The sequence below is a fragment of the Miniopterus schreibersii genome (genome assembly GCF_964146895.1).
Source record: "Miniopterus schreibersii genome assembly, chromosome: 10".
In the NCBI taxonomy this organism is placed as follows: domain Eukaryota; kingdom Metazoa; phylum Chordata; class Mammalia; order Chiroptera; family Miniopteridae; genus Miniopterus; species Miniopterus schreibersii.
Window position 1 is genome coordinate 65,248,455 of NC_138110.1, and position 23,519 is coordinate 65,271,973.

Here is a 23,519-nt window from a genome sequence, read left to right on the forward strand (position 1 = left end):
ATGGGGTCTCATCCTAAGGTTTGCTAAAGGGATCCACCATGAAACCTATGCCTTTAGGACTTTTCTCGGGAGCACAGGAGGCTGGCTAAGAGGGTCTGGGGTCAGGGCCAGCCTTATTCAGGGTAGGCGTGATTACTCCCTTTTTACAGATGGGAAACTGAGACTAAAGCCAGTAGACTCTCTAAAGGCCATACTGTTTAGGGGCAGAAGTTACTGTCTGGGCAATTTTATCTCCTCCAGGTCTGTCCAGGGGTGGCATAGTCATCATATAAGACCCTGACCTGTCTCTGGGCTGAGGAGCAATGGGGTTTGCCTGCCTCTCTGTAAGATCTGGGATCCGAGTGGAAGAATGTGGGCCCTGCTGGCAGAGAGGTGACTGCCTACCCTGCCAGAGAGGATGTCTGCTGGTAGACACACACGAAGATGAGAAGCCAGGCCATAAGATGTGAGGATTTAGGGTTGGAGAGGGAAGCTGAGCTGTTGGGGCTGGCCCACATTTTGAAAGGTTCATAGGAGATGTTGAGAAGTCATCAAGACCAACACTTGATCTGATCTATTGTCAGAGCGTGATCCACTCACATAATTTTGCTGAAGGTGGGATCTCTAGGGTGGAGTTTGGGGTAAAGCCATTTGGTGGTGGGTATGGGGGTAGGAATTCAGTCCTAGGTTCTGTCCTGGCCCATCTCCACTATTTCTCTTTCTGGCTGCCAGTTATCATGGCTGCCAGCTGAACGTTATGCCCATCAGAAAGACTCTACCCTTTCTCTGGCTTCTTTCCATGTTTGCTTCCCCTCCTCTGTCCCCAAGTAGGCTTCTGTCAAGGTCCAGTCTAGTATTAATGGGTTGGGACCAATGAGGTGGTCTTCAGGGTCTGTCCCTACAGGCAGCTAGCTATAAGCTGGGGTCCTGGACCAATCCACCTGGGTCTCTGGCCTTGCAGAGCATCATGGGAAATAGAGGCTGGCCCATGATGTTCACCTCTCCAGGAATGACAGCCCTCCTGCCACCAGTGCTTGTGTGGGCCATGCTGTTGTCGCTGACCCCCCAAGTACCCAGTCGAGGACTGCCTCTCTCCATATAGTACAGGCTCCCTACTTCTGAAAAAGGCTTACACAGACTTTTAAAGTTGTGCTTTTTAGGGACTTGACACATCTGGCTGTGGGGAAGAGATGTGGCTAACAAAAACACTGTGCTTGGAGAGACATCTAAGTGCCAGGAAGAAGGATGGGCCCTCCCCAGAGCCCCTTCCTCACCTTGGCCTGTGAGGGGGGCTGCTGCTGCTGGGCTCTGCGGAATGAGGCACCCACACCTTGTCCGTTTTATGACTTTGGGGTTGGCTAATGGCCCCATATCTGATACCTGTCCCTACCCCAGAACTGGGTAGGTTGAGACAGTATTGATTTCAGGGTCAGGGTCCAGTCTAGTATTAATGGGTTGGGACCAAAGCTGAGGCTGGGGCTCCTCAACTGAAATGGAGCTCTGGGCCTAGGAGAGGTGACTTCCACCTCTGTACTAGTCTCCTTGGGACCTTCCTCCCTTCCCTTCCCTTCCCTTCCCTTCCCTTCCCTTCCCTTCCCTTCCCTTCCCTTCCCTTCCCTTCCCTTCCCTTCCCTTCCCTTCCCTTCCCTTCCCTTCCCTTCCCTTCCCTTCCCTTCCCTTCCCTTCCCTTCCCTTCCCTTCCCTTCCCTTCCCTTCCCTCTCTGAGGTGGCCCTTGCAGTCCTACCAGGTAGCTGTACCTGTCCCCTTTTTACAGATGGGAAAGCTTGAAGACTAAAAGAGGCAGTTAAGCATCTGACGGGACTTAGACAAGTGTATCCAGGAGGTGGGATACAGATGCTGTGTCTTTGGAGTGAGTTTAGATGTGTTGGCTAGGTGGGGCCCAGAGAAGGTGCCACCTGGCAAGGGAGAGACTGAACTGGGGCCTGGGTCTCTGGGCTCCCAGGCCAGTGTTCTCTCCCTTCCCTTGTGTCTCCTGGGCTCACAGGCTGTCCTTGTCCTGTATCTGTACCCCTTCCTCCCCCCCATCAGCCACTGGCCAAGCCTGGCTCAGCTATCCTGCCTCTTTTACTTCCTGGCTGGCTGGCCTGGGTGAGGAGGACTGGGGAGGGTCGGGCTGGGAGGAGTTCAGGCCCAGCCCCTTCCTGAGGTTGAGGGGTGGGAGGAGCCTTGCAGGCAGACACAGAGCCCCTTTGTCTGGGTGGCTGTGCAAAGCAGCTGGTCTGGGATTTCTGGGTGTTTTTACATCTGAAGAATAATTGCATTGTCTGGGGGGCCCCTTGAGAATCCATATCCCTCCCCAGACCTGCCAGGCAGTCCAAAGAGGTTCCCTTGAAAGCCCCCCTCCCCTCCTGTTGGAAGCCTGAGGTGGAGGGTTCCCTCCAGGGAAACTGAGGTAGGGCTGCTGCCCTCGAGCACTAGGAGTATCCGTTGGGAGGAGAGGCTTGGAATTCCCCAAGGTTGGTTGGGGAGGGTGCAGGTGGCCCCCAGACCCCTGGGAGGGCTCACATGAGCTATGGTGGGGCTTAGAGGAGGGGAGGAGCCTGCTGATTGGAAGGGGTGGGCCTGTTTTGGAGTGCCTCAGCTGGTGGAGGCTGGACTATGAGGGGTGAGGGGAGGTGAGCCAGGTGGGCTAACTGCCTTGACCATGCTCTTCTCCTCTGGGAAATGGTTCTTGCACTTGGGTAACCTTGAGAAAAGGACAGGAAGCTGACATGTTTGGGAGTAGCCTGTGTTCAGAGGGGACCCAAGGAAGGGTAGATACTTTTTGTTTTTTGTGAGGGGCAACTTTGGAAGGGTGTGGGACACCTGGGAAGGTGGCCCTTCGTGGCATCATTTTTGTTGTAGTGGCCACTGTTGGGGAGGGAAGTGGACTCCAACACTGAGGAGGAAGGGGCACCCTGTGCTGAGCTGGACCACTGACCCTCGCAGTTAACTCCCAGGCTTGGGGAAGGCATCACTGCATCACTGGTCTAGCCTGGGACTGTGGCCCTGCTCAGTGATTGTGGGGCTGTAGCCTCACTCCAGAATAATAGGCAACAGGATTTCCTAGGGGTGAGACAACCATGCTTTGAGAATAGGCAGGGGCCAGGTGGTGGTGTTTGCAGAGCAGAACCAGTGTAGGAAACTCACATTTCCAGGGTATCTGTTGCTTCAGGAAACATCAGTGGAGCGGGCCTTGCTGGTGGTTCAAGCAACAGACAACCGCGCAGCCACACAGCTGCACAGCCACAGCGCTCTGCACAAGGGTGTGCATGTAAGAGAACCGAGAGCCAGCTCCTCTGATGTGTGCGAGAGGGATGTTTCCCACAGGCCTTCAGCTGGGCTACGCTGGGGATGCTCAAGACTTTGGTGGAGTTTGGGTGTGTGTGTATGTTTGATGGGGTGTGAGTGAAAACTGAAGCCACAAAGGTCAGCTAGGTCTAGAGGGTCAAGAGCTAAGGCCTTCCTCATGCCTGGTACATGGTGGGTGCTCAGTGAATGGCTGGATTTTATTCCTGGTCAGTGAGAAGCCTGGCCATGCTTGCCTTTGAGGGGGTGGCTGAGCAGTTCTGTAGGAGTGCGGTTCAGGTGGAGGAGGTAGGCCGTGCCTGGGGAAGTTGAGGGTAGAGGCAGCAGTTATTTGGACTGTGGGGTTCACATAGCTTCACCAGATGGATAAGGGCGGGTCTTCATGAACGATACCTTCAATTTTGAGCCTGGGAGTGCTTGGCACTCCAGTGGTTTTAACTGCCATGGGGAAAGTATAAGGTGAGTGGTACCCCCGGCTCAGTTCTGGGCATTTCCAAGAGGGGCTGGGCAGGGTCAGATGTGGGACTCCAGGACTAAAACATGTCTCTAGTATTTGATGATTAGGAGGCAGTTCTTGGAGGGTAAATGTCAGGTGACAAATGAAACTGTTCAGGATATTGGGTGGGAAGTGGACACATGCTTGGCTGCTAGTGCCGTTCCCGTTGCGTGGCCTCCCAGTCTTTATCCATCCTTGTCTGGTGACCCTGCCACAGGACAGGGCTTTTCTTCCCTGTGTCCTCGCTCCCCCCCTGCTGCCCTCTTCTTTCCAGTTTGGTTTCTTGGGCAGGTCAGTCAGGGCAGTGTTGGCTCTGGGCAGCAGGGGGAGGTGGTGGCCTGCAGGCAGATGGGAAGGAGGATGGGGTGGCAGCCGCGGGACGTCTTGAGTGGCGGTGAGACGCTCATGCAGTGTCTGGCCTGGTTTCATGAAGCTGCCGGTCTTGGCCTGCTTGGGGCCCGGGGGTCCAGGCTCCCGCCCCCGTTTTGCCATGGAAGCAGTTACAAGGAGGCAAGTGCCATTGCCTCCACCTCCCGCCTGTCTCCTCCCCCACCCCTCCTCCTCCTCCTCCCTGCCTGGCTGAGCCAGCACTTTTTTTCTTCTCTCCTTTATCTGCTCGAAAAGTACAGGGTGTTCTGTTTCTCCTGTGCATACAGATCAAGGAGCGGGTGTTATTTATTTATTTATTTATTTCTCTAAGTCTAGAGAGGAGCAGGCAGGCCCAAGGAGCCTTAAGTGATTCTTCTTCCTCAAAAAGACATTTTCTCATAAAATTAAAAAAAAAATTTTTGAAAGGAAAGGGAAAGATGACACAAACCAATGGAAAACAAGTTTCTTTCCCCACCCCCGATCAAATAACAGAGCACCTGAAGGTCCAGTTTAGCATTTAGCTGAGGGCCCAGCACGTAGTAGGTGTCCCAGCACATGGTTTTCTCTCGCCTCTCGGTTTGCATCCCAGGTTGTATTGGCTCCACAGGCCAATGTGGGGGCCACGGGGCACTGACTCCTTATCTGTCTGCCCTCTGTGGGCTGTGCGGGTGACCTCTCTGGCTTCTTGGGGGCCCCAGGGATTGATGGGCCCATCTGGGATTAGCTGTGAGGGTCAGGGGTGCAGGTGACCTATATGGCCCCATTTACCCATTCCCCCCATGGCACCCATGTGTGATGTTTGTTTGAATTCAAGGTCTCTGATACTTGGGCACACAGGGTTCTTTCTGTGTTCATCTTAAAGGCAAGCTGCCTGCCTGCACTTCCCACAATCCATTCCTGAACTCGTCCCAAAGACAGTCTGCTCATAATTTAGCTGCAGAACTTTATAAATGATTTTCACATATGAAGCTCTTGAAAATGATGACAATCTTGTGACATCCACATGGGGCCTTTTTTGACTGTCACAACAATGTAATGAGGACAAGCTGGCCACTTCAGAGAGAAGGAAGTTCAGGTAGCTGGCTGGGAAGGCACTGCTGCTCCAAGCATTCTTCCCCTAGACTTGCTTCCCAAGGTAGCTGCTTATCTAGACCTGGGTTTTTAAATGTGGTGCACCAGGGAGCCTGGGGTGTTCTGTGATGAGACTTCAGTGGGGGCAGCTTCCCCAGTTTCATCCCAGCCACACACTGGGCCCCATAGGAGATTTTCGAGAAGGGGTTCTACCAATAAGATTTGAGAACCACTGCATTGATCCCACCCTTTCATTATATAAAAGGTTATTTCTTGGGGGGCGGTGGCCTAGGGCTGGAGATGGGGATGGGGGTCCAGAAACAAGCATGCAGGCAGAGCCCCACAGCCCTGGGGAACTGGGGCATGGAAGCAGCAGAGCCACATCTTACTGTGTCATTGGGTGCTCAGCAGTGGTGGTGACAGTGGCAGCTCTGGGCACCCTGTGTGTTTACAGACCTGCTACAGAGCAGGCTCCTTGCCTTTGTTGCATCTGTGACCCTTCCTCCCTGCAGGCCGCCCTGGCTGGGGGTGCAGGCAGTTACACCCTCACTTCTAGATTTACTTCCCTGCTAGGAGAACCTGGGGGTGGGGAAAGGACTCCAGCCAGCCCTGATCCCCATCATGTGGCTGAACAGAACATCAGGAAGGTGTGGGGGTGGGGGGTGGAGGGACAGAAGAAGGATGGAAGGAGGAGGGAGAAGGAATGGGAAAGCTGGGATACAGGCTGTCCTGGAAGGGGCGGGGCACCACTCTGAGCTGGGAGCCCCTCTGAGGAGCTCTGGACCATGGGCATCACCTTCTGGCCCTCTGGGGAATCATTTCTGCACTGAGTTGGCCTGGGCCTGGGGGTTTGGACAGCATTGGGGGGCAGTCCATGTGCAGGTGGGCCTGGGTAGGGGGAGGTGTGAGGAGCAGCTTCTCAGCCTGAGCATACTGAGAAAGAGACCCCTTTGCTAGACTTTGACGTGTGTGGAGAAGGAGGCCAGTGTGCCAGCTTTTATTGTCTTAGAGGGAGCCAGGAATGTCCGAGTGGTTACTGAGGTAGACACACACATACAGTGAATGGCACAAACCCTAAATGTCCAACTCTGTGGGTCCTTATATGTACGCTGCAACCACCATCCAGATCAAGATACCTATTCCTCCATTCCAGAGAGTTCCCTCCTGACCCTTTTCAGTCTCCCTCCCCCACCTCTCTTCTGTCATCACAGATTGATTTGACCTCTTTGTGAACTTTATGTGAATGGAGTCGTCCAGTACGAGCTTTTATCACTGGCTTCTTTTGCTCGAGGTAATGTTGAGATTATTGCTGAGAACGATTCCCTGGCATGGATGTGCTGTACATAGCACGACGTATTTATCTGTTCTTCTATGGATGGACCTTTGGGTTGTTTCTGGGCTTTGACTATTGTGCATAAAGCTGCTATGAACATTCTCTAGCATATCTATTTGGTGGAATATGACATGTTAGGGATGGGCAACGGCTTTTTAGATGCTGCTTGTCCGCTGCCCAGCAGTCTCCTTCCACCCATATTTGCTCCCTGTTGTTAGGTCCTGGATACTATTAGAGTCTGCAACTTCTGCCACGGAAACCTTAGCAAAAGCTACTGGAATCTCAGTTGCTTGGGTCAGGGAAGGAACAGGGACAGAATCAGAGCTGAGTGGCCTCCTGGGGTCACCCATGGATACCTTCAGACCTTTGTGGTCACTTGGAAGAGAAAGGTAGCCTCTCCCAGCCCTTGGGCCAGATTCAGGGACCCCCTTGGCCTCCTAGCCATCAGCTCCCTAGCCTGGCGTCTCTGAGCAAGCTGGTTTAGTGTAACTGTCAATTTGATGTCTGGCCTCTGGTGCCACGGGTCCTCACGGTTCAGTTTCCTGGGCTCCTTGCTGCTTTGCGGTGACTGAGGGGCTGGATCGCTGGGGAAAACAACCAGAGGTCTAACCCGGAATAGCAGAGGCTCTTCCAATACTGGCCTTGTGGCATTTCTTGGGGGAGGGCTGAACTATGTCCTGCCCACCAAATTGCCACCTCACTGAGGCTGTGAAAGATTAACAGAAATCCAGAGGAGAAGAGAAGGGGCAAAGAAGAGAGAGTGCCAGGGATGAGCTTGGCCAGGGAGGGAGAGTAGTGCCGTGTGTGCAAGTATCAGGGGTTGCTGTGAGCATCCTGAGATCCGTGCAAGCATCCTGGGATCAGTGTGAGCATCGCCGGTTTGGTGTGAACTGAACCACAGCAGCTGTGCTGGGCCCAGCTGGTCCAGGGTCAGCAGCAGGGCCAGTTAGTTTCCCTTGACTTTGGCCCGTCGGTCATCCTCTTCCTGGCTGGCCCTTGGGGAAGAGGTAGTGCCCAACAGGTTTTTGGATGGGATTGATGGCTTTCAGGGGCTCAAGGTGGGCCCCCGGCTCCCCTGCTTGCTGGTGGGGGCCCACAATGCATCCCTTCCTTCCTCTCTCCCTCCCTGTGTCTGTCCTTCCCTTTCTGCATCCTTTGGAGATGGCTTTTACTTCCAGGTCCTTGAAGAAGACAGGGAGGGCTCCAGGTCTCCCCTTGAGGGCAGCGCCTGTGGACGCCCCTTGGGGCAGGTGGGAAGTGAAAGCATAGTAGGTGAGCTGTGCCATCTCTGCTCCCTGCAGGTTCCTAGGAGGCGAGTGCGGACGGTATGCAAAGTTGTGAATCCAGTGGCGACAGTGCGGATGACACTCTCAGTCGTGGCCTACGGAGAAGGGGACAGCCTCGTGTGGTGGTGATTGGTGCGGGTTTGGCTGGCCTGGCTGCAGCCAAAGCACTTTTGGAGCAGGGCTTCACGGATGTCACTGTGCTTGAGGCTTCTAGCCGTATCGGAGGCCGTGTGGAGAGCGTAAAACTCGGTGAGTGCCATCTCAGCCCAGCTACCTCCTAAAGTCACCACCTCTTGTCCTCCAATGCCTTGGCCCTGTCTGAAATCTCATCACTTTAGCTTCTTCTCTGTGGTAAGTATTCCATCATGCATGCTGCCTGGATGTTTTCCAAAAGCTTCCTTTGCCCCTCTCAGGAGCCCTCTGAAGTAGGCAGGATGAGCCTCTGCTGTTGCCGGTAGACCTCTGGTTGTTTTCTCCAGCCATTTTGGGAACATGACCTAGGATTCAGTATTTAGGAGGGAGGGGATTCCCAGAACCAAACTCTTGGCAGTGGATGAACCAGTTTCTGTTTCACAAGAAGGGGAATCCCATGTGTTTCTATTAGTCATTAACTTTTGAGTGTGAATTAGTGTATCATGACCGAGAGTTAGCTGGGACAATAGAAACTCAGGGCAGTGGAGGTGGAAGGGGATTTTGGGCCTTGTTGTGGGTAGGTCTTAGGATTGTCTGGGAAGAGGGTCTGTCCAGGTTGCAGAATATTGAGGACTCTGGAGAAAGCAGCCAGGTAAGAGACTCACCCCAGGGCTCCTAGAAGATGGGGAATTGCCTGAAATGCAGCTGGAGGCCAGGGCTTCCCAGCCAGGGGGTCTGACCATTGAGAGGCTGAGCAATGCACTGTAGGCTGCACTGACCGTAGGATTTTGTGTCTGTGACTGTGCCCTCACAGGCAGTAAGGCTAAGCAGATTCCGTGTTCCCATTTTTGATGAATGGGGCAAGAGAAGTAGGTGGCCAGGTTTAGAATAAGCAGGGGTTGAAGACTAATGGGGACTTTCTTCTTTCACAGACTTTGATCACATTAGGAGTCTTCCCTATAGCATTTAGAAGATGGCATATGTGAAGTTACATCTATCATCCCCTGGCACACACAGGAGAGTGTGTTAGTAGTAAGGATGAAAGCACTATCCAAGGCACTTGTAAATATGGGGACAGCCAGCAGGGAAGGGTGGGACTCTTCGCTTGATAACTGATTGGCTAGCCTGGAGTCTTTGAGAAGGGGCTGTTGCATTTGTGGTTCTTGAGTCTTGATAAGATATTCAGGGTCTGAGATGGAAGCAGAAGACAGGAGCACAAATAGCCCAGTCTCAGTGGTAGCTGACATCCAAGACATGCTGTGCAGTGAAACGATGGTACAGGCAGTGAGGAGGAAGGGGTGGGGCTTCAGGAGGCTGAGAGGATGCACAATCTGGCAGGAAGCCTTCCCTGCGGGGAGAGAGGTTGGGTGGGTCTCCAGTGATAGGGGGAGTTGGGTAGTAGTGAGAAGGACAAGGCAGTACTTGTGGAATGATGTATGTGAGGAGCATCAAGGCAAATTTGCCAGGAGAAGGAAGAGCATGTCCAGGCAAGGCATATGTGCATGTATTGTAGACACCCAGGGCTGAGAGCCCAGGCTGCAGTTGAACTAGCTGCAGTGTGAGATGGTGGCTGCGAATCTCACTGATAAGAGCAGGGGTCAAGGGCGAGAGACTCCAGGGACACTGTGGAGTGTGTGTGTAGACATGGAGATAGTGACTGGTACCCTTTGGATGCAGGGGTGTAGCAAGGATGACACAGACGGAGGAGCATGTGGGAGAGAGCAGGAAATATTCTCAGACTGAGGCCTGCTCTGGGCTGCCTCACCTCCTGGCGGAGCATGGTGGATAGGGCTGGGACACTGACCTTGCAGTTGACCTCAAGCTATTCCCCTTGTTCTTGCTTTTGCTGAGTTTCTGGAGTCAGGAAGGGTACTACATGCCTGGACATCACTTCCCAGTGGCTGTGTGACTTGGAGCTCCCTGCTCGGCCCTGGGGAGGGTCCCCAGGTTTAGTAGAGTCTCCAGGATGCTGGCCCCATTCTGTTCCTATTGGGAGCTAATACCAGGCAAGATTCTTGGGGGGCCCCAAGCCTAAGACTCTAAAGATTGATTAATAATAAATGCCCCTAGCGGCCACCAGGAACCCCCTAGAGGCAGAGTACTGGGCTTTTAGCTTTCGGTACCCTCTGGTCTGCCCACTTCTAATTAGTCCAGTGTGGTGACTCTGGGGCATATCATTGAGTCATTCAGGTAGCAGTTATCTTAGCAATGAAGTGGAATCCATTTTGGGCCACATGTGGTTTCACTGGGAACTTTTCACTGAAACTTTGGTTGGGTACCAGAGGGAGACCCTAATCCCCATCCTGCCCTTTTGTGGGGTGGAATGATCCTCTTGGAGGAAGGAGGGTGAGACAGTACTCTAACCCTCTCTGAAGAAGTCTTCACCCCTCTAAGGGCCTATTGTTGTCACCACCAGGACACACCACCTTTGAGCTGGGAGCCACCTGGATCCATGGCTCCCAGGGGAATCCCATCTATCATCTAGCAGAAGCCAATGGCCTTTTGGAAGAGACAACTGATGGGGAGCGCAGCGTGGGCCGCATCAGCCTCTACTCCAAGAATGGCGTGGCCTGCTACCTTACTAACCGTGGCCACAGGATCCCCAAGGACGTGGTTGAGGAATTCAGCGATTTATACAACGAGGTGAGGTAGTTAACAGGGAAGTTAGGCATAGAATATGGGGGCTGGGAGCACCCTTGCAATATGTGGGAAGTCTTCTAAGATGCTGGTCATGTCCTTGCACACTCTCTGGGCCCTGTATTTGGAATATCAGGACAATTTGTGGGTAAAATGAAGTTGATGAGTGAAGAAGTACTAGATAAGAGATTATTGGTACACATGATTAAATATTTCTCCAGAAAGGCCTTAACCATCTTTTATTAGATTTATTACTAGGCACTTAGGTAGTAATCGTTGTTATTGCTTTTCAATACTCTTTTAAATGGTAATTTTGAAAAACTTTATTTTCTAGTTGTTCCTGGTATATAGAACTATAACTGATTTTTATATATTGATTTCAGCTACCTTGGTAAATTATTATTTTAATTCTAATACTATATCTATTATTACATTCTATTAATTTATATTCTAATGATATTTTGGAATTTTATGTGTATAATTCTATGCAAAAAAAGATGAGAATTTTGTTTTTTCCTTTCTAATCCTCAGACCAACATTGTCTAATAGAACTTTCCACAATATTCGAGATGGTTTATACCTGTACTATCCAGTATTGTAGTCACTAGACACATGTGGCTCTTGAGCTCTTGAAATGTAGCTAGTAAAACTGAGTAAGTAAATATTTAATTTAATTTAATTTAAAATTGCTACATGTGTCTAGAAGCTACTATATTGAACAGCACAGACTAAGACTATTTCTTTTTCTTGCCTTATTGTACTGGCTGGTATCTCCAGTACAGTGTTGGATAGAAGTGCACATATCCTTGTCTTATTCAGGTTTTTAAAAATATGTTAATATTTTTAGTATCTTTCAGTGGTGCTGTGACAAGCAAGGTAACATGTAAGCCCTGCCTTCTGATACCTTGCATTTAGAGTATAATGACCCTTCACTCTAGGTCCATAAATTGGCCAACAAACATCTATTGTACATTTTCTGTCTTTTGGGCATGGGAATGAGAAATAACCCTTGTTTTGGGGTAGTCCCTGCTCAGTGAGGCTGGCTTAGTGTGTGTGCACCCACAAGGTATATTGTGTGCAATCCCATGGTATTGTGTATTTTCACACATGTGCAAAGAGACTGAATTTTTAATGAGTAGATAAGAACTAGTATTCTTCAAAATGGAACTTCCTGATCTACTGGGCAGTCATGCTCTGTGAGTATTTCAAGCATGGATGCCTCTTGAGAATGATCTTCAGGTCCTTAAAAGTAGATTATCATCAACTTCTACTTGTGGGTTTGATTTTTGAAAACCAAGAGTGTAAGTTGTAGAAAGTGAGATAGATAAGGTGAGTTATTAGTCTGGGTGGTGATGCTTTGCATGAGAAGGAAAAGATGTTAACTATGGGGTCCAGAGACAGATTTTCTTGTGTGGCTGTTAACCAATGCTGGTGGCTGTTCTAAAGATGTGTGCTCTAAACATGTGAAGCCCTCCCCAAGGTTGGTTTCATAACAAACATGCAGCCTCCCTCCAAAGGTGATGATTTTGAAGGGCTTCTCATTTGAATGCGTTATATAGGATGTCCCCCCCAAAATGTATACACACACTTTGAATAATTATAGTGTTTATTAGACTACATTTCATTTTCAAAATTGAGCTATCAGCTGTTAAAGTGTGTATACATTTTTTGGGTACACCCTGTATTTGTTAACAAATAAATGAGTTGCAATAGTATCACAGAGCTCACTCTCTGGAGTGAGACTACCTCGATTCAAATGCCAGTTCTACCATTTATTAGTTGTATAATCTCGAGCAAGTTATTGAGCCTCTCTGAACCTTACTTTCCTCATCTGTAAAATGGACAAAGTTATACCTACTGTATAGTGTCATGAGGATTAAATGAGATCCTGATGAAAAGTGCTTAATGAGAATTGCGGTGAGTATTAGCTGTCATAGGCTTGTCTCATTTCTCTTGAGTCACATTGGAAAGGTATCATTTAACCCAGGTCAGAAGACTGTATCCATATGAAAAATTCATGTTCAGTTAAGGCTGTCCTCATTGGTGATTGACATAAAGAATCACATAGATAAACTAAGTTTGTTCTCAGCTGGGCATTTGGCCTCTAGACAACATAAGTTAAGGACTGGCTACCATGTTGGTTATCACCCAAGGAAAAATTGCAGGGAGGAGGCGGCAAGTTGAAAGCCTGACTTCTTGGCAGTAGTACTGGCTGAGGAATTTGCTGAGGGCTTCTGTTAAGGCCAAACACCCAGCGTCTTGTGACTGGAGGGAGGAAAAATAAACAATTTAACTCATTTACCTCTTTATATTTTATACTTCAGTGACATTTAATTCATGTTTCTATCTCATGTGGGGGCCTTTCCCTTGAGTGGAATGGTTGGGGTGGGCAATGCCACCTTTCTCCAATCTGCATCCCGAGTGAGGGTCTATGCCCTGGCTGGGCTAAAGGGCAGACATCAATCCCATGAATGTGTGCTTGGCCAAATTCAAACTCACTTTAGGAAGGAAAATACACCATTAATAGGCACCAGCCACAGATGTTTGGCCAAGGAGCCTGCATTTCCAGTGTTCTGGGAAAGAGAGTGGGCGTGTGGTCATGCTCACAACCCTTCAGAGATGCCAGGGCCTTGAATAAAGTACAGTCCTTGACAAGACCCTTAGTCTTTCATGCCCCGGCCCCTGCCTGCCTTTCCAAAGTCATCTCTTGCAACTTTCTCTTTCCTCACTGCTCACTTTAGCAGCACCGAACCACTTTGAACACAGTGCATTTTACATTCTCTCTTTCCTCCTCTCCTTCTCTTTCATCTTTGATTGGATTTTTAGCATCTCAGTTAAAAACTGAGATGTCACAGCAAAACTCGTTTTTGAGTATGCTGTTCCTTTTGCCTGAAATACTTTTCCTCTCCCTCCCACTGCCAACCTGACTATCTCCTGATTGCCCAAGGTTGTCTGGGTTGATCTCTGGGCTCTTTTTTATCACAGTATATTTTACGATGTCTCTCCAACTTGAGTGAGGGCAGGGGTTCACTTTTACAACCTATGTCTAGCAAAGAGTCCAGTAAACATTTGTTGATGAATGTTGGGACTTAGGCCTTGCCTTTTGGGGAATCCCATTCCTGACCCAGGACTGGCTTCCTTTTCTCAGAGAGACCTCACCAGTGTTTGATGGCAGTGATATACCAGGTAGGCAGTAGGACCTACTCCAGGGGTCATTAATTTCTTTCTGTTGATGAGATGTGGGTTAAGTTCTTGACAAAACAGGCCTGTGAAATGCATTTCCATTCCTTGGTACACTGGGGCCTTTCTGCCCTCCACATGCCCTGCTCCAACACGGCCATCTTCCTTACCTGAGTCTGAGTTCTATAGTAAAGCTCTAGAAGTAAAGCACCTTGTGTGGATCTGAGCAGGGTCGGGCACTGTCTCCTGGGAGATTAGACTTCAGGGCCCCTACTGCTCCCTTTCCCTCAAAACACTGGCCAGGCCACCACTCCAGACTGCCCTCTTGGGAGAGAGCAAAGCTGACATGCTCCGGCAGAGGTGGCAGGGAAGGGGTTTGTGCATTTGGTTCTTAGAAAAGGGAAATGTGTGCAGATCTGAGTTCTAAAGTGGGTAGTCTGCTTGGCCATGTTGAACCCATGAGGGGTGGTTCCTTTCCCACAAACTGTACAGGCACCAAACATTTCACTTTTCTAAGCAAGGGCCGAGCAACAGAGCCTCCAGGGCCGATCCCACCTCCCTCACAGGCCCAGGCGCCTTAGGGGGCAGAGTCTGGGGGAGGCTGGCTGCCCAAGGGAGCTTGCCATGCCGGAACCATGACCCTGTTGAGTCTTCAGTACTGAGCACCACCAAGGGCAGAGGGGTCCTGGGCTTGGCATATCTGGGGAAATCCTTGAAGTGTGGGGCTGACCTGTCTGAGATGGAGGGGAGATGAGGGAGTGTGTATTCAGCCTCTTCGGCTCTCTCTGGCAGGTCTATAACTTGACCCAGGAATTCTTCCGGCATGGTAAACCAGTCAATGCTGAGAGTCAGAACAGCGTGGGGGTGTTCACCCGGGAGGAGGTGCGCAACCGCATCAGGGATGACCCTGACGACACAGAGGCCACCAAGCGCCTGAAGCTCGCCATGATCCAGCAGTACCTGAAGGTATCTTGGACCTGTGGGAGCTTAGCTGAGTATAGGTGCCAGAGCCAGGAAGACCATTCTGGGGAATCTGGCTCTGAGGAGGGGATGCTGCTCCTAGGTCAAGCCCTGCCCCCTGCCCAGCCCTGTCAGTCACCTGGTTTCTCTCTGGCTCATCCCGCAGGTGGAGAGCTGTGAGAGTAGCTCGCACAGCATGGACGAGGTGTCCCTGAGCGCCTTTGGGGAGTGGACGGAGATCCCCGGCGCCCACCACATCATCCCCTCAGGCTTCATGCGGGTTGTGGAGCTGCTGGCCGAGGGGATCCCGGCCCACGTCATCCAGCTGGGGAAGCCCGTCCGCTGCGTGCACTGGGACCAGGCCTCGGGCCGCCCCCGGGGCCCTGAGATTGAGCCGCGGGGCGAGGGTGACCACAACCACAACGCCGGGGAGGGCGGCCAGGGGGGAGGGCGGCCCCGGGGGGACGGGCGGGATGAGGAGGAGGAGTGGCCGGTCCTGGTGGAGTGCGAGGACTGCGAGGTGATCCCGGCGGACCACGTCATCGTGACCGTGTCGCTGGGCGTGCTCAAGAAGCAGCACGCCAGCCTCTTCCGCCCGGGGCTGCCCGCCGAGAAGGTGGCTGCCATCCACCGCCTGGGCATCGGCACCACCGACAAGATCTTCCTGGAATTCGAGGAGCCCTTCTGGGGCCCCGAGTGCAACAGTCTGCAGTTCGTGTGGGAGGACGAGGCGGAGAGCCGCACCCTCACCTACCCGCCCGAGCTCTGGTACCGCAAGATCTGCGGCTTCGACGTGCTCTACCCGCCCGAGCGCTACGGCCACGTGCTGAGCGGCTGGATCTGCGGGGAGGAGGCCCTGGTCATGGAGAAGTGCGACGACGAGGCGGTGGCGGAGATCTGCACGGAGATGCTGCGGCAGTTCACAGGTGCGGCCTGGGCCACCACCCGCTCCCCCGCCCCTCCCCCCAGCTCCTCTCCCCCCTGCCCTGCCCCTCCCCTCCCCCACCACCCCTCTCCTCCCTCCTCCTCTCCCCAGCCCCTCCCCCCTCCTCTCCAACCCCCTGCCCCTTCCCACCCCTCCCCCCTCTCCCTCCCCCTCTCCCTCCCCTCCCCCCACCGCCCCTCTCCTTCCCCCCCACCGCCCCTCTCCTGTCCCCCCACCGCCCCTCTCCTGCCCCCCCACCGCCCCTCTCCATCACCCCGCCCCTTTCACCCGCGCACCGTCCTCCGCCAGACCCTCTGAATCCCATGGGCCATGTGGGAGCGCTCGTCCCCACAGATTGTGAAACTGAGGTGGCGGAGGCCACTGGGAGAGCTGCCACCAGCTGCCACGTCTCAGCCTTGGGCTCCAAAATTGCGGGCTCCTGTCTGGCGGTTGAGACACTCAAAACCATAGGCTCTGTGTTTCTTCTCTCTAAGGGCTGCTGGTAAACACAGAGATGTCACCGCCAAACCTCAGATTGCTCATGTCCCACTCACCGCCTTGCCGAGCGGTGGATTTGTGTCTCGCCGTGGGATTCTTTTAGTTGAACGTCTTTCATTCGCTATCCCGGGAAAGCCCCACAAGAGCCCCTGAATTTGGAAGGAAACATGGTTCTCTAGAGCGCTCTTCGGGCAGGAAAATGAAGGCCCAGGGCGCGAGGTGTTTTGCTGGGGTGGCGAGGAGGCGGGCGGACCTCAGCCCCCCTCCCCTCCGCGCCTCCCCAGCGCCCCCTGGCGCCGCTGGAGCCCGGGCGCGGGGTGCTCTGCGCGGGGCGTCCTCCGGGCGCTGCTACTTCTTATCCTTCCTCTTGGCTCTTCTGACTCCCCAACAGGGAACCCCAACATTCCCAAACCTCGGCGAATCCTGCGCTCGGCCTGGGGCAGCAACCCTTACATCCGAGGCTCCTACTCGTACACGCAGGTGGGCTCCAGCGGGGCGGACGTGGAGAAGCTGGCCAAGCCCCTGCCCTACACGCAGAGCTCCAAGGCGGCGGTGAGTGCGGCCTGCGGGCTGCGTGCGGGCTTCAGGGTGGGCGGGCCGGCGCGCCCGCGCTGCACATTCTGCGTGTGCATTTGTCCAGGGAAAGGAGGGCAGTGTATTCAGTGAGGGGCACCAAGGAACGCAGGGGTGGAGTGCCTCCTCTAATGGAAGGGAACACAAAAACTGCACTTAACATCTGGAAGAAAAGATGGAACCAAATTGAGATGCTAAACGCTTTCTTGAGGTTATAAAAACAGCCATTTGGTGCTGCGCTGTCCAATATGGTAGCCATTAGTCACATTTCATTTACGGTAATTAATTACAATTTAAATTAATAAATTAAAATTTTAGGTCCTCAGTGGCACTAGCCACATTTCAGGTTCAGTAGCCACATGTGGCCAGTGGCTACTGTGTTAGAACATGTCTGTCATCATGGAAAGTTCTATTGGACAGCATTGATTCCATGAAAGTAAGTTTCCCCGATATGTTTTCACTTTCCCCCCAATATGTTTTCAGATATAAAATTGAGAATACTTATCCTCCCCTAAATCATATCAACTATATAATAAATAACATATAGAGAAAATAATAAATATGAGAGAAATAATTATACATATTTCTGTTCCCATAAAGTGTTTTTGAGTCCCTCCCTGCAAGTATGCACATACAATAAATGTTAAAACCCCAACAAAATTACATTTAAAACATTTTTCTTGATGGAATTGGTGCCTTCACTGGCCCCTCTCCATCCGCCAACGTGGAGTCAACCAACCAGCAAGGTGCGTTGTGCCTGCCCTGGCTGCCGTGCTCAGGGGAGAGAGGAAAAGGTTCTCACTGCTTTTATAGCCATCCCCTTGAAAAGCAAAACAAAACAAAACTAACTGTGGTTTAAACAAGACAGAAGTTTACTTTTATCACACAAAAGGAAATCCAGAGTAGGTGTCAGGATCTCGTATCATTAGCAGCCTGCTCCATCTTCAAGGCCTCCTTGTGGTCCAAGAGGGCTGCAGAGGTTGCTGCTCTCACTTCTTCGTTTTAGGCTGGAAGGAGGGGGAGGCGAACCTTGGGGCTGAATCAGTGTCTGTAAGCAACAGTGCACTTGGAACTAATTGGCCAGAACTTGGCCACATGACTATACCAGCTGCAAGAAAGGCTAGGATACATCATTTTTATTCCGGATGGCAGTGGACCCAGTTAAAAATCAGGGCTTTGTTACTGAAGAGAACAGAGAATGGATGTGGGAGTTTGCCCTCTGCCATAGTATGAGTTCCCCTTTCAGTTTTACTGCCTTTATGTGCTCCTTGTTGGTGGGTTAAAGCCTCACTGCTCAAAGTGGGTGGTCCACGGACCAGCAGCCCCAGCATCACTTGGAAACGTGTTAGAAATGCGGACTCTCAGCCCACCCCAGATCTTCTGAATTAAAAACTTCACTAGTATCCCCAGTTGGTGCCTTTGCACATTCAGTTTGAGATGCCCTGGGGAAGTCCAAACTCAAGCTTAAAATCTGAGCACTTGTGCTTTGCCTGGACCCCAGCTAGACAGCCTGCTTTCTCAAGGTTGAGACCTGGCTGTACCAAAATTGTCACTGTCCCCTGAACAAGGCCTGCTTTGGTGCATTTTTGCCCCCACTTTCCTTCTTCCTGAAATGTCATTTGCCTGTTTATTTACCCAGCATCTTCCAAGAAGCTGTCTAAAGGTCCTGTCCTCTGGGAAGCTTTGTGTGTACCCCTCCGATCATGAGCCTCTTTCCTGGGCTCTCAGCACCTCACCCAAACACCCATCATGTCACATATGACACCGTTAATAATTGGGTTTCGTGTCTGGCTTCCCCACCAGCAAGGAAGCTCCTCAAAGCAGCAGCCTGGTCACCTTTTATCTTCCAAGTGCCCAGAACAGTCCCTGGATCCTAACAGGGGCTCCATAAAGGTTTGTTAAATTACCACCTAATTTTATCGAGTGCTTATGTTCTTCCAGGTTCTAAGTGCTTTAGATACATTATTTCACTTAATCCTTCCAACTACCCTCAGAAGCAAGTGGTATAAACCCACTTTGCAGATGAGAACGCCAAAACTTAGGGAGGTTAAACTGCTTTCCCTGAGTTCACTGGTAAAGAGGCACGATGAGCCTCTGAGACTGCACAGCCAAGACTCCTAAAAGCCTCAGAGCAGACAGAGCTGAGGCCTGGTGTTTGGGGCAGAAGCAGGGGAATGTGGCCAGGTGGGGCGGGCAACTCCTCATCCTGTGGAAGCAGCAATAACTGCATCTCAGATGCTTGCTCATTCCTCTGACTTGTAGTATGGATGGGGATTTCTGGGGCAGATAGGTGGCCTCTTGGCTTCTCTTGCTCTTCCACTCTCACTTCCCCATCTCCCACCCAGCCCATGCAGGTGCTGTTCTCAGGTGAGGCCACCCACCGCAAGTACTACTCTACCACCCATGGTGCTCTGCTCTCTGGACAGCGTGAAGCTGCTCGTCTCATCGAGATGTATAGAGACCTCTTCCAGCAGGGGACCTGAGGTCCCTTGTTACTGCTGAGTGTGTTCCTTAAAGAACCACTAACTCGTGATTGCCAGCCCTGCCCCTTGATGCCATGTGCTCCTATTTTCCTAATCCTCTGTAGAATGGATTTATATCTTTTGTAGAGCTAGACACCTTGACTGGCTTCAGACCTAGCCCTGTAGCTTTTCCTTTTCTCCCTGCCGGGTGGTGATTAGGGTGGGGCCCGTTTATTTACCTCTGCTCTGACCTCTGACCTCCTCCTCTCCCCTCCCCTCCCCCCTCCCCTCCCCTCCTCTCCCCTCCCCTCCCTTCTCCTCCCCCCTTGTTATTGTAAGTGCCTTCAATACTTTGCATTTTGGGATAATAAAAGAGGCTTATCCTTCTTGTGCTCCTCAGCTTCTCTCTTCTGTTTTTTCTCAGTCTCATGTGTGTGTTTATTACACTCCGTTTGAGTGTGGGGGTGGTGGGAAGAGCTGTGGCCTGGCTGTGCCCCCAGAAAGGGAGGTGCCTGCCTTTACTGGAAAGGGATATCCCCCACTCCATTGTATTTGTGGTGGTTTGCCCTCCTGCTGCAAAGACCCCTCAGGGATAAGGGCCTCTCACTGCTCCTTCAGGATAGGCCTGGGACTGCCTGCTGGCCCTTTGCTGGACTTCTGATAGCCTAATTGGGTGACATGGCCACATGGATGAAGGTGAGTTCGATGGGAGGGGACACCTGTTGTGGTTCCATTAATTATTAATCAGTATCACCTGGCCATGGGGCCCTGGCTCAAGGCCCTTGGGTGGCTGCCGTTGACTTCTGGGAAGGTGGATAGTGTGGCCATTTGGGGGGCAAGGGGATATCCCTAAGTGCTGCCCACCTGTTGTGTTCCAAGGGCCTACCCCTTATTGGGGATGGTCTTTTTCGCTGAGTAAAAACACACACATATACACACAGACACCCCCCTTACATATACTTACACACACACACACACACACACACACACTCCCACACAGATACGCCATCTTACACCCTTCTACCTACACAGCTGCATCTACACACATGCACTGAACCTGAAAGAACATTTAGTCATTTTTACTCCAGATTTCTACTGATAAGAGTTCAAATGCTATAGAGTTGAGGGGCTGGGTGGTGGAGGAAGTTGTGAAAAGCCAGGTGGGCCCCCTGGTTTAAGTCTGTACGAGCTTAGATTGGGTCTCCTTCTTGGAAGTTTAGGGCACTGCCCTGTCCCCCCTCACCTCGGGTTATTATGGAACTATACGACATGCAGACACGCCTGTGCACATGCCTGCCTGCACCCATGTACGTGCACACCAACCTGCACGCACATAGCTAACAGGCATCTGGCTTTGCCAGGGTTGATCCCCCAAACATCTTCATGGAGTTTGTGTCAGGGATTTATATTCACCTAATGAATAACTTAAAAATATGTAAGTACATACATTAAAAATATTTCGAATAGAGGATCTATTGATGTGGTTCTTCAAGCTCAAAAGTCATAAAAGGCTATACCGAAACATCTGTCCCCAGACCTGTCCGCAGTACTATTGCTGCTCCTCGCAGCCCATGTTGGTAGTCTTGTGTATCCATTTCCAGATATAAGGCAAAAGAAATATATACCCTTCTCCGTCCTTTTTATACAAGAGTGAAAAACTATTCCTCCTGTCTGCATTTTGCTTGTTTTAGTTAAGATAATGTATCTTGGAGCTCTTTCCATAATTAGTACTTAAACAGACAATGTAAATTTTGACCTTACTTTGGGCAAAGAGTGTCTGTCTCCTTCCTGGCTTCAGGCTACTTTGTGGGAAATGGATCCTGTCCACGCCCTGGATTTCCCCCACTAGCTGTGATGGGATGAACAGGAGTGGCCATCACGTAAATAACGGGGAAGAAGGTCTAAGAAGAGTCTCAGGATCACAGGTTAGGGGTTTTAAATGACTCCTTAGGATGAAAAGTTCTGAAATGTTTATTTGGTGACTGCATGCTGGGAGCTTCAGGTGTGGGCAAGAGGGAGGGAAAGAATATTTGTTCAGTGCTAACCACCTGCCAGGCAAGATGTCAGCTATAAATGCTGGGCGCATGGTCTCTTGATTGGACGTGGATGACAGCTTAGGCTGCGGAGGGCAATACATCCCCAAGGGGAAGCAAAACAGACCTAGTGTAACTCAGGTAGGTGGTGATGCTGAGACTTGAATCGCAGTCTGTCCGACTCCACAGTGCAGGCTCATTCTATTGCACAATGAAAAGAAGACGCTTTTGCCATCCAAAAAAAAAAAAAAATCTAGATCATTGCTGGAGAGAGTGGAAATGGGTACAGGCCCACTGAGAGACTATGTGGCAGATTCTACTAAAGCTGGTCATGTGCCCACCAGCATTTCCACTCCTGAGAAATGAGTGCATGCGTCCACCAAAAATACATACTAGAATGCTCATAGCAACAGTTTGTATAGCTGAACACTGGAAACAGCTCAGATGGCCATCAACAGTGGAATGGACAAACTGGAGTACATTCATCCAGTGGAACATTAACATACCAATAGAATAAAATGAGTTGATATTTGCAAACATCTATTAATCTCAAAAATATTACGTTGAGTGAAAGAAGCCAGACATGAGGCCACAGGCATACATTGTTTTATTGAGCTTCACTTTATAGATATTAAGTTTTTACCAACTGAAGGCAAGCCCAGCACCAGCAAAAAAATTATGACTTGTTTTACTGTGATACTTGTTTTACTGCGGTGGTCTGGGACGGAGCTGCAATATCTCCTAGGAGGTATGCTTGTATATACCATAAGTTTTCTTTTATATGAAGTTCAAGAATGTGCAACACTAATTTGTGATGTTAGAAATGAGGGCAGGGTAGTGCCTGGGAAGGAGTGTGGGGGTGCTTTCTGGCTTAGAGAAATGTTCCATATTTTGATCCAGTTGGTGGTTGCGTGGATGTATACATTGGTATAAATGCATTGGGTTACATACTGAAGATTTATGTACTTTTCTGTGTGTATGATATAACTCAATTTAAAAAGTTTAAAAAAGAATCTGAAGATGCCCTTCCTCTGACCCTCCCATCCCAAAACGTATGGTTGTGTTGGCCCAGAGAGAATTTCTCCCTTGCAGCAGAGGTGATGCACTGTGAGAGCAGATAAAGGCACGAAGGACCTGCTTATGCCCTGCTGGCTCTCCAGTGATAAGGACTGGCCTTGCATTTATGTAGGATGTCACCATTTACCAGACCCCTTGCCTGCATCCCCTCATTTGGGCACCTGCAGCTGCATGGCATGAGGGAGACGGGGATTGTTTCCTATCAGGAAATCCAGGTTCCCAGAAGGACTTGTGTGGGGCTGTGCCATCTCAAGGGGAAGGGAGCAGCCCTGGGAGGCAGGCGGGGGGAGCCTCAGGGACATAGGTGGGTACTGGTGTGGGAGGGGAGGCCTTGGAGAGTTTGCCAAAGCAGTCAGCCCTCCAATGGACTGCCTCCATAGCAAATAATTGTGTAATGTGGGTAGCACTTATGAGCTGCAGCTTCAAAAGCAGATTCAAAGCAGATAAAAAAAAGCAAGAATCATTGAGAAGTGAGGAGAGACTAGATGTACCAGGAACAACATAGCATGAGTTCCTTGCTGGGATTCTTTCTTTTTAAAAAAATCTTTATTGTTGAAAGTATTACAGGTGTCCCATTTTCCCCCCCAATTGACCCCTCCACCTCGCTCCCACCGCCTCCCCAGGCCTTCACTCCATTATTGACTGTGTCTATGGGTTATACATATATGCATATAACTTCTTTAGCTAATCTCTTCCCACTTTCCACCCCCCTTCCCTCTTTCCTCTGAAATATGATTGTCTGTTGTCTGTGTCAGTGTCTCTGGATCTATTTAGTTCGTCAGATTCTTTCCTTCATTAGCTTCTTCTTAAAGAAGACCCTTCAACATTTCCTGTTCTGCTGGTCTGGTGGTGATGAACTCCTTTAGCTTTTTCTTTTCTGTGAAGCTCTTTATCTGACCTTCAATTCTAAATGATAGCTTTGCTGGGTAGAGCAATCTTGGTTGTTGGGATTATTTCTGAAGCATCTTTGGCATTGATTGATACCCAAAGGACTCGATCAGGAATGGAAAATGTGGCATGCTCTGGCCAACACCTGCTATCCAGTTCCTATCACCTGGGGAAGGTCACTTGAAAGGAAAGTTCTTTCCTGGCACTGGATTCTATGTAGAATTGTTTGCATTGTTTCTTGTGCTGTCAGCATCAGTAAATCCATGGGCAAGGTGTTCAGTTGTGGTTTTGTGGAAGCCTCAGAAATGTT

The 23,519-nt window shown here is 50.7% G+C and overlaps 1 protein-coding gene across 3 annotated transcripts in view; it reads left to right on the forward strand.

Moving 5' to 3' along the window:
* Positions 1-19,609, forward strand: part of SMOX (spermine oxidase) — a 36,086-nt gene extending 16,477 nt beyond the window's left edge. Inside the window, exons 2-8 of one of the 3 annotated variants that reach the window (XM_081148794.1) lie at positions 7,860-8,093; positions 10,393-10,619; positions 14,586-14,759; positions 14,920-15,679; positions 16,568-16,728; positions 18,553-18,642; positions 19,095-19,487. In XM_081148794.1, coding sequence (XP_081004920.1) covers positions 7,886-8,093; positions 10,393-10,619; positions 14,586-14,759; positions 14,920-15,679; positions 16,568-16,728; positions 18,553-18,642; positions 19,095-19,232 — 1,758 coding nt within the window. In that variant the 5' untranslated portion in view covers positions 7,860-7,885 and the 3' untranslated portion in view covers positions 19,233-19,487. Of the gene's footprint in view, positions 1-7,859; positions 8,094-10,392; positions 10,620-14,585; positions 14,760-14,919; positions 15,680-16,567; positions 16,729-18,552; positions 18,643-19,094 lie in introns of all 3 variants that reach the window. The other 2 variants (XM_081148795.1, XM_081148796.1) reach the window with 2 other exon arrangements.
* Positions 19,610-23,519: the final 3,910 nt, after the last annotated feature.